This window comes from Pagrus pagrus (assembly GCF_965226575.1).
Source record: "Pagrus pagrus genome assembly, chromosome: 21".
In the NCBI taxonomy this organism is placed as follows: Eukaryota; Metazoa; Chordata; class Actinopteri; order Spariformes; family Sparidae; genus Pagrus; species Pagrus pagrus.
The window spans coordinates 23838372-23847432 of NC_140208.1; the positions used below are offsets into that span (position 1 = coordinate 23838372).

The following is a 9061-nucleotide window of genomic DNA, read 5'->3' on the forward strand; positions in this document are numbered from 1 at the left end:
CTGGTACTGGAAGGAGATGCTGATGGATCCCTGCCTTCACACCTGAAACCTCCTCACACGCACATGTACACTCAAGGGGCCAAAGGTCCAGCTGTATAATAAGGGGCAATAATGAGATCTAGGGCAGGAGACAATTAGGTGGAGTCTCTCAGATGCTGAGGTTTAACACAGGTGCACTCAGGAGGAAGCTTCTATTAAACATGTTGATGCAGTCAGCATAGAAATGTTGTTTTTAACACGTGTGTGATGATTATCCGGCCAATGGGGAGCCAGCGAGGTAACAGGGGAGATGTTATAGCTGCACACTTTAAGGATTAATTGAAGGGGTTGCAGGTAGAAGATGGAGGTGTTTTATCTGTGTGTGTGTATGTGTGCATGCGCAGACATATGTTGCTCACATTGTGGGGCAATAAATCTGATTATACACTGACATTGTGAGAACCTGCCGTACTTAACATTAATCATTGAATTAAAGGGTGCAGACTTAGTGTTAGGGTTGGGGTTAGGTAGTAGTGGTTATAGTTATAGTCGTGGTAAGTCTGCATGAAATTAATGTAAGTCCGTGGTAATGTCCCCAAAAGTGATGGAAACACGTGTGTGTGTGTGTGTGTGTGTGTGTGTGTGTGTGTGTGTGTGTGTGTGTGTGTGTGTGGTGGTTGAGGCAGGGAGGCTAAATGAATATGATTATAAAAGTGCCTTTTGGCAAATAATTATAGTAATTAAATCATTGTTTAGTTGTTTAGGCAAAAAACTTTTTGTTTGGCTAACAAAGCATACACCACACACACGCACAGAGAGAGAGAGAGAGAGAGAGAGAGAGAGAGAGAGAGCTGTGTGCTTTAAAAATATCTGAAGGTCATGTCAAAGCTGCTAAATAGCTAGAAATGTTGTTCTATCATCATGACCTCTAATTGTCCACAGCAGCTGACCTTTAAGCTCGGGTCTGTGCTCATCTCAAACCAAATTAACTGACTGCTCAGGTCCTTCCATTACTGTATAGGAGCTCAAACACATATATGGGGCTTTTCCATTCTAATGTGTTTGGCTTGGCACAACTCGGTTTGACTCGGCATGTCATCCCAGCGTGACACGGACTAACTAATGATCTGCTTGTCTTAAGTAGTTTTCAAAGAAACGGCTGTACATACTCGTCCTCACTGCTGGATTATTGAAGATAAGATATTTCTATCAATTCTTCACACTACAAGTCCCATGTTACTTAGTTATCTAAAATATTGTGTTATGAAGCAGCAAAATCAGGAAATGGTGTGTTTTCACCAGCAACTTAACACGACTCCCGAAACAACTGAAAGTGAACATGATGAAACAGTAAAATAAAGCAGATATCTGAAAGTACGAATAGGGACACAGGAGAGGAACTAAAGAGATCCAGGTAAAAGCTACAGAAGCACTGTGAGCTGAACACAGACACTTTAAAAAACATCTTTCTCACTGCCGCCCACTTAGAAGCCAGGTGGGCGCGCTTTGGCCCTGCTCCAGAGAAAGTTCATCCCGGGCTTGGCTTGGCTCAACTCCGTTAAAACTGGTGATGGAAACGCAAATCAGTGTGGCCAAAAGTTCCAGTAAAAAAGCCCCAGTAGATACTGGCTAAAGACTTTCCAGCCTCTGCATGAACTTCCACTCCAACATTGTCATTCTTCTCATTCTGCTTATTCTGAGTCTTCTGGTGCAGTGAACGCAGCCCCATAACTCATAATCCAATTTACCTATATACATTTTTTTCACACAGTGCTGTATGGGAGTAATTGTTTTTTCTTTGGTTTCTGTTGAGTAGACTGAGACAGAGGAAAGAGCTACTCTCTGCACTACCTGAAAACTATATTTCATCATTCTGTGCATTAACAAAATGTCAGAGAGGAAACCAAGCAACACTTTTCAAAAAACAAAAAGAGAGGCAAATCTTTGCCCGTGGTGTGCGGTAAATAAATCAACTTCATCTGAAGAGAGCTGTGGGCCAAACTGCATTACTCAGAGAGAGCGGTTATTGTTTACTTTAACCAAAGGCGAACTCCTGCAAAGGTATCTCCTCCCTTTCAAGGTCTGCTCCTTGTTGTGGCTGTGGGGCGCTCTGTGTTTACACCCCGACCTAAAAGAGGATCTGAGCCCCACAACAATGCAGAGTGGATGTGAATAAATATAGCAGCACTTGTGCTGGTATCATATTATGCTGTCTGTTCTGTTTTCGCTTTAGGCCCTGCTTTTTTTTTTTTTTTAAAGGAATATATCATTCTAAAAATGCAGGGAAGTTTTGCACCAAGGGTAGCGTGTCACCACACAAGGCCTGCAGTGTGAAAAAATAAATCAGCATGTATTTTTAGAATTGAGCCTAAACAAAACTCTGAGGATAAAAAAACACTTTGGTGAGGAAGTGATTACTTCTGAGAGCAACTGGCATCATTACATACGGAGCATCAAAGAGAAACGGATGTTATTCCCTCTCTTGACATGAGTTGATAGGATCCTCTCGGGCCCGTTAGCCACTCGCTTTATGAGGTCTCTCCACCTGATTTCTCAAAAGGCCTCTGGATGTGAAGTGCCATTCTTAGCAGCAACAGCTCCAGCAGAGGACCCTCTCCTTAAGAGACCTGCCTCTCCGTGCCAAATGCCCATTTAGGTGCACATGAATATGCATTTTCTATGAGAGCGAGTGTTTTCCCTCTACACAGCACCTTGGAGCCTGTTCGGGCATCGAGCGGAGCTCCCAATTTATATGCACACATTAACCACGCTTTCGCCCGGGCTGTCACTGCCTTTCATGTCCAACCCCGTCAGGACTGTTGTGGTCCCTGATGGGGTGGGGGTGTTCGGGGGCGGATGGGCTTGGCTGGGGAAGACTGAGCAGAGCCGGCCTGAGTTGCAGTGATTGTGTGCAAGCAGGAAAAATAGTTGCAGTCAAGCAGAGCGTCAGATAGGCTGATAAAATGATGGCCAACCTTTACGAAGTAGAAATGCATGCAAGGTCATGCTGAAGGCAGCCTGCCACGTGCATCCATGCATCAGCCGTGTCCCCTGCATGGCTGGCTAGTGACCATTAACTATAGACTGATACAGCGTCTGAGCAGCAGAGACACTAAGTGAATGAACGCAGACTGCGGTCGCAGCGAGCACTGAGCTACAGGAGAATGTTCCCAGCAAGGATTTGATAGATAGAGATGTGGCAGAAAGGGGCCAAGTTTACATGACATCTAAGAGTCTGTAAACCCAAATCAAGCTGGAAGTGTGCACAATCTATTATTTAGATACATAGATGCAAAAATATTTCTGCTGTCCTGTCGCTCAAATCAACCAGAACAACTACATGTACTATATCAGGTGCTGTTGGGCCGTCAGAACGTCTCAAATGCAGCTCCAGTTCTGTCATATGCAGCAGAGGCCTTCCCACATACACACACGGCCTCGTCTCCTCGGCCAATGAGAAGGTATCTGGAGCCTGATATACCAGAGTATCAGGAGTCAATAAAGTCCTGTTTTACATACTGTACTAGGCTGTTAAAGGAGCTTTGGAAAAAGGCTTCTGGTCCTGGAACATCACAAATAATGTTGGTCCAGGACCATCATTGAAACTGACCAATCACATTTGCCAATCACAGCAAGTAAAAAGTGAACTGTATAATGTTATGATATATTCCAAACAGGATTCTCCTGAATGAGAGACCTGTATGTAACCCACTCAGCTACAGCGGCTTGCTCCAGATGTGGGTTTCGTCGCTATTTCCTCACTTGAAAATGATGGTCCTGGAGCAAAATCAATTATGATGTTCTAGGAACAAGATACACTGTAACTAAGTAGCCTACATTTACTCAAGTACTGTGTTTAAGTTCAATTTTAGGGTACTTGTACTTGAGGAATTCATTTTCTGTTACTTTGCACTTCCACTCCACTACATTAATTTATCGGTTACTGTGCAGATTGCATGCTGCATCAGAGCCGAAGTGGGGGAATTTTAAAATTATTTTATTTTATAGGCAATTGGATTTTCAAAAAACACTGATTCTGATAATTAGAAAAATATTAAATATCTGATCCAATAAATGGCCAGGCGGCTCATCGGTCAACCCATAGCATACGATCGGACCGTCCAAAGTTGGCCCACCAGATGTTTCTAGTGAAAAATAAAATCAGTACAATACCTAATTATGAATTATTTTTCATAATCTGAGCAAGGCGGGCAGAGTGACACTTTGAGCAGGAAGTCGGTCAGTTACGGGAACTTTGTTTAACTCGTACTATGTAAGCCCTGATAGGCAGGTAAAAAAAAAAATGTCACCTGTTCTTAAGTTATAAAAACAAGACAGAAAACAATTTTGATCAGATTTAGGGTCACTTGAATTTTTTTATTCTCACTTGCTTTCAGTGCTTCTGTATGGTACTACTTTCACCTTAACAATACAGTAGAATAGGTGCTGTCTTTTTGCTCGTGGTCCATGATTAAGTTTTAATTTATGCCCTCCAAGAGAAAAGGTTTGAACACCCCTGGCATTGCGTATATGTAAATATATGTATTATTGTATCTTTGATAAAGTAACATTTTAACATGATATTTTTACTTTTACTCTAGTATGACTTTACGTACTCTTTAAAACTCTGTGGCTACGTCGCATATCATCATTTCGGTGCTTTAACAGCTGCAAAATCAACATCTAATGTGTGAAAATATGTTTTTACTTCTGCGGCTCGCTGAAGCTACACATCTTTCTTTTTTTTCCATCTCAGCAACTCCTTTGTGTTTCGGATATCTTATTTTTTTCCATCTGTCTTTGCCTCTCTCGATCTGATAACACCTGCTTCGCCCGAACACCCTGCCGGCGTTCCTCCAGAGTTTTTCGGCCATGTTAGCAATTTATGCTTCCTGTCTGTTCTCTGGATTGTGGGGTTAAATCACGCCGTGTGCTCTGTGTGTGATTCGCCCACTGAATGACTGAGAGGTCATCACTTCCAGCCTGTCAGAGACTGCAGGGCCGCGCCACCTTGCCAGCCTGTAATTATCTCCACTAGCAGGCCCCTGTTTTTCTCTGTCGCTCGCTCCCTCGCACTCTCTTGCTCAAATCGGATGATTACTGGATGTTAACATTGGAGATTACACTGCTGAAAGGGTGAGCGCAGTGGGTGCTCTTTGGAGGGGAATGCAGACTTTTGCACAGAAATGATGAATGTATCGCAATTGCTTTACATAGACACACTGAGTGATGTGTGCAAAGGGCCAAACTGCTGAAATCTGCCTCTCAGCTATATTTGACCAACAGTCATGACATAAAGTGCATCAGATGCTTGTGAGGCTTCAAGTATTGAGAAGAGAGAGAGGAGAGCTCTTACCGTGGTTGGATTTGGAGGTGTGCACAGGCGTGTAGTGGTTCTTGGATGAGGTTCTGACTGGTGTGTTGTCTTTGGGTGAGCCGTTCATCGCTGCGAAATTCTCACAGTCGTATTGCGATATGGGGATGGGCCCCTGCTGCCTCAGGATGTCTGCAAGGGCCCTGCAAACCGAAGAAACAAGGAGTGTTAATACTGCACCAAAAATGTGTTTCTCTTCTTGTACAGATTTTCTCTTTCAGTGCAGCTGAACTGAGTTAGACATGAAGTGATAGCACGTCTGTTTTCTGCACGCCGAATGGCTGCTAATTGTTAAGACAGTGTTGTGCTATTATGAGTAATTCAGGGCTGCTCTGTTTCTTCTTCTTTTCTTTTTTTTACACGTCTGGGAACATGACGAATGTTCATTTGCGAGAGAAACACCGTTGGATGTGTGAGTATCTCGTCTAATTGGGTTGAATTTGAATGTTTTTCAGACCGCACCAGGTGCATATGGAAGGATGGAGCCCTCGAGGGGGGAGAGTGGAAGAGAGGGAGAAGCAATCATGATGAAAGAAAGTTCAAAAAGTGTTTGTTTGCTTTTCCTGGCATCGCTTTTGAAAAGGGAAATCAAATTACTTTTGCGGCGCTGCAGCACCTCAAAGCTTTAGCACGACAAATGTATCACCGGTGTAACCTTTGCTTTTAAATTAATATTTTAGCCCCCCCCCCCCTCGTCTCTTCCTGTTACTTATTGAATGTGCAGTGGTGCATGCATGTCACCCGACCTTGATACAGCCCTAACGTTAACACTATCCATTATTCACAGTCTTAAGATTGCTCAAGTGTTGAATAATGCATCCAATAAAAAAAGCTATTCAATCTTGAGGAAATAATGTGTGTCAGCATTTGTTCACTGATGTGGCTACAGCCTACAACATGTGGTCCACTCATGTATGATAACTCTCATATGGTGGAGCCCCAGGAGGAGGCAGGAGGCAGCGGAGGAGGTGAGATGCAATCATTCACCATGGTCTCCCATCTCTGCTAAACATTCCCGTCAAACCCCCACCTGAACACACCAGACTGCCATGAGCTGATGTGCAGAGGATGGAGCTGGGTGGGGGGGTAAGACTTGGGGTATGTCATGAAGGATGATGTTTGACAGCCTTGACACGGTCGCCGCCTGAGTCAAATATCTGAGCTACAGTTCGATTCAAACGTGAGAGACGCCATTTTTTATCCCAGCGTAATGGCAGAAAGAAAGATTCTATGATTCTATGTTGGCCATCAGTCCTTCTCACTCCCACACGTAACAGATGCACACACACTCTCTTCCTGAACACACTACCACAATCACTGTAATAGTTCTCTTTCAACTCCTCCGTAATTATTTTGGGCTTACACAGATTTAACATCTGCTGCGAATCTCATAGAACCTGATCTGAAAAGTGCTCGTCAGTGTGTCTTTGGATAACAATCTGTTAATTAATTGAAACATATCAGCAGCCTCATTTCTGGTTCATTATGTCTGATATCAGGAAAACATACTCTGACCTCAGCTAAAGATAGAATTATTGTCATTTGTAGCCTGGTGCACTGAAGTCTACTGTAATTTGTCATGACTCCAGGCCTGTTTCTGACATGAGTCTTGACCTTTGACCCCTTTCTGTCCGTCCATTCTATGTACAGCACATGTAAGTAAAAACAACATCAATATATGTGTGCTGCAAACACGGTGCATGTGATTTCAAACTCTCTCCACACTCACCTGTGTATGTTCATTTCCTGAGGCGGCTCTGTAGCTTTGTCGTACGCAACTTTGGCCGACACTCCCAACACTATGATGAAGGCTATGATCCCACAGGTGATATAGACCGCCGTGTTGGTCTGATCCATGCTCGGATCGTACGTTTCGCCGGTCGGGATGGGCGACGGGGCGGCCGTCACCACCCACACCGGCGTTTGGTAGTTCGTGCAGGCTTTCTGATCCAGCCGGTCTTTCTTGTACTCGCAGCAGAAGCGCAGGTAGCACGTCCCGCAGCAGTACCGGTGGTCCGTGTTGTTGCACTCGAACATTTTGTCATACTGTCCGCTCACGTCGTAGTAGCCCAGGCAGGTGTCGTGGTTGCTGGCGGGCGCCGGCTGCGGGGTCTTCGGCGGGACGACCGTGGGCACCGCGGTGGCTTTGGGAGGCTTCCTGGCCGGCTGTTTGGGCTTCTTCCCGCCTGTAGCTGCGCCCAGCACGCTCAGCGGGTCCAGGTATATTAGCAGCAACAAAAGGTGCCTTGTCCCCATGGTAGTGAGAAAAACTCTTCAAGTCTTGTTTTACGGCTCTTTAACTCTGGGTGCACATGCAGGGCTTTAGTCTTGTTTAAGTTTCATCACCGAGTCTTCCACTACTCGCTCAGTCTCCTGCGCCGCCGTCATGCTGAATACAACTGGGTGTAGACTGTTATCAAGGGCATTTCTCTTCTATTACTATGCAGTAGACGAACTGAAGCCCATTGCGACCCGTCGGGGATCAGCGGCAGGAGAGCACCATATCCTGACCGGGGGGGAGGCTGCTGAGTGCGCGGGCTCCGCGCGCTCTCCCTCGGCTGAGCGGCGTGTGAGTGCCGCGCTGTGTCGCTGTCCAAGGTGCTGAAGCCCGGAGCCCCAGTCAGCTCTGCTCAAGTTTAAGTTAGGCTGGAGAAACACATAAGCCAAACAGGGCTCATTAGATATTATCCTCACGTCAGAGTCAACGTCATTAATTAATTAGCAGGCTTCTACACGTCCAAATAACTTGACAGAGATTTTAGTCGTGAAAAACGACCGTGTCTGAGGTCGTTCTCGCAGTTTGCACGACGCGTTCAACTTGGTAAAACGACACCCACACAGCAGCAGCGTCTGACACATGAATGTGTGTTGTCTTTACGTTAAACATTACACCATAAGCACCGCTTGAATCAACTGCAATGTGATGACAAGACGATTTCTGTTCATGTTTCAACAAAAATTCAAATCTAACTTTAATATATTTTATTTTTCTGCATATATTCAAAGGGTGGGAGAGTGAAAAGGCAGCCTACCTCAGTTAGGATACCCGCTGGGGAGTTGCTCTCTGTCTGGGTCTCCGAAAGTGAGGAGAATATCAGAGCTCTGAACCTCTCTCTCTCTCCCTCTCCCTCTGTGTGTGTCTCTCTCTCTCTTCTTCTCTCCTCCTTCTCGGCTCTCTCCCTCCCTCCCGTCTCTTACATCACTTCAGTGCTGGCGTCAGAACTCAGCCAAGTATCGGTAAATTGCAGCCCCCTCCTCCTCCTCCTCCTCCGAGCAAGCCTGGTTATAGGCATTAACACTTGGAAATTAAATGGCTGCACAGACCTCTGTCCGCAGAAACATGGTTGCTGGCTGTCTCCTGCAACCCACCTCCTCTCTGCACGTCTCATGTTCACTTGCATTCACAATCCCTCGACCTTTTGTGTAGCTGCCTGTTATCATGTTGCAGCTACATGCCTGTAAACAAGCATCGTTCTCAGGGTGAAACAGTAATTGGCTGTGCTCGCTCAGTTAATACTCTTTATTTCAGATAAAGTCGTTCATGTTGGTCTGTAGCCAAGCCATGGTACCTGAGGGATTATGAAGAACTGATAGGGCTAAATTAACACTGCTGCACTCACACTCCTATATACAGCTTGTCCTTGTTAAAGAATGCCTTTTCCTCTTCATCTGTATCCATGGTCATCAAAGAAAACCATGTGTATATGT

At 45.1% G+C, this 9061-nt stretch overlaps 1 protein-coding gene across 3 annotated transcripts in view; it reads right to left on the reverse strand.

Moving 5' to 3' along the window:
• The window catches only part of LOC311250557 (shisa family member 6), a 72192-nt gene extending 63420 nt beyond the window's left edge, over positions 1 to 8772 (reverse strand). For 2 of the 3 annotated variants that reach the window (XM_084342334.1, XM_084342333.1), the window contains exons 1-4: positions 8723 to 8770; positions 8386 to 8632; positions 7083 to 7999; positions 5336 to 5496 (exon numbers count right to left, since the gene is read on the reverse strand). In XM_084342334.1, coding sequence (XP_084198460.1) covers positions 5336 to 5496; positions 7083 to 7609 — 688 coding nt within the window. In that variant the 5' untranslated portion in view covers positions 7610 to 7999; positions 8386 to 8632; positions 8723 to 8770. Of the gene's footprint in view, positions 1 to 5335; positions 5497 to 7082; positions 8000 to 8385; positions 8633 to 8722 lie in introns of all 3 variants that reach the window. The other variant, XM_084342332.1, reaches the window with a different exon arrangement.
• Between the last annotated feature and the right edge of the window lie 289 nt (positions 8773 to 9061).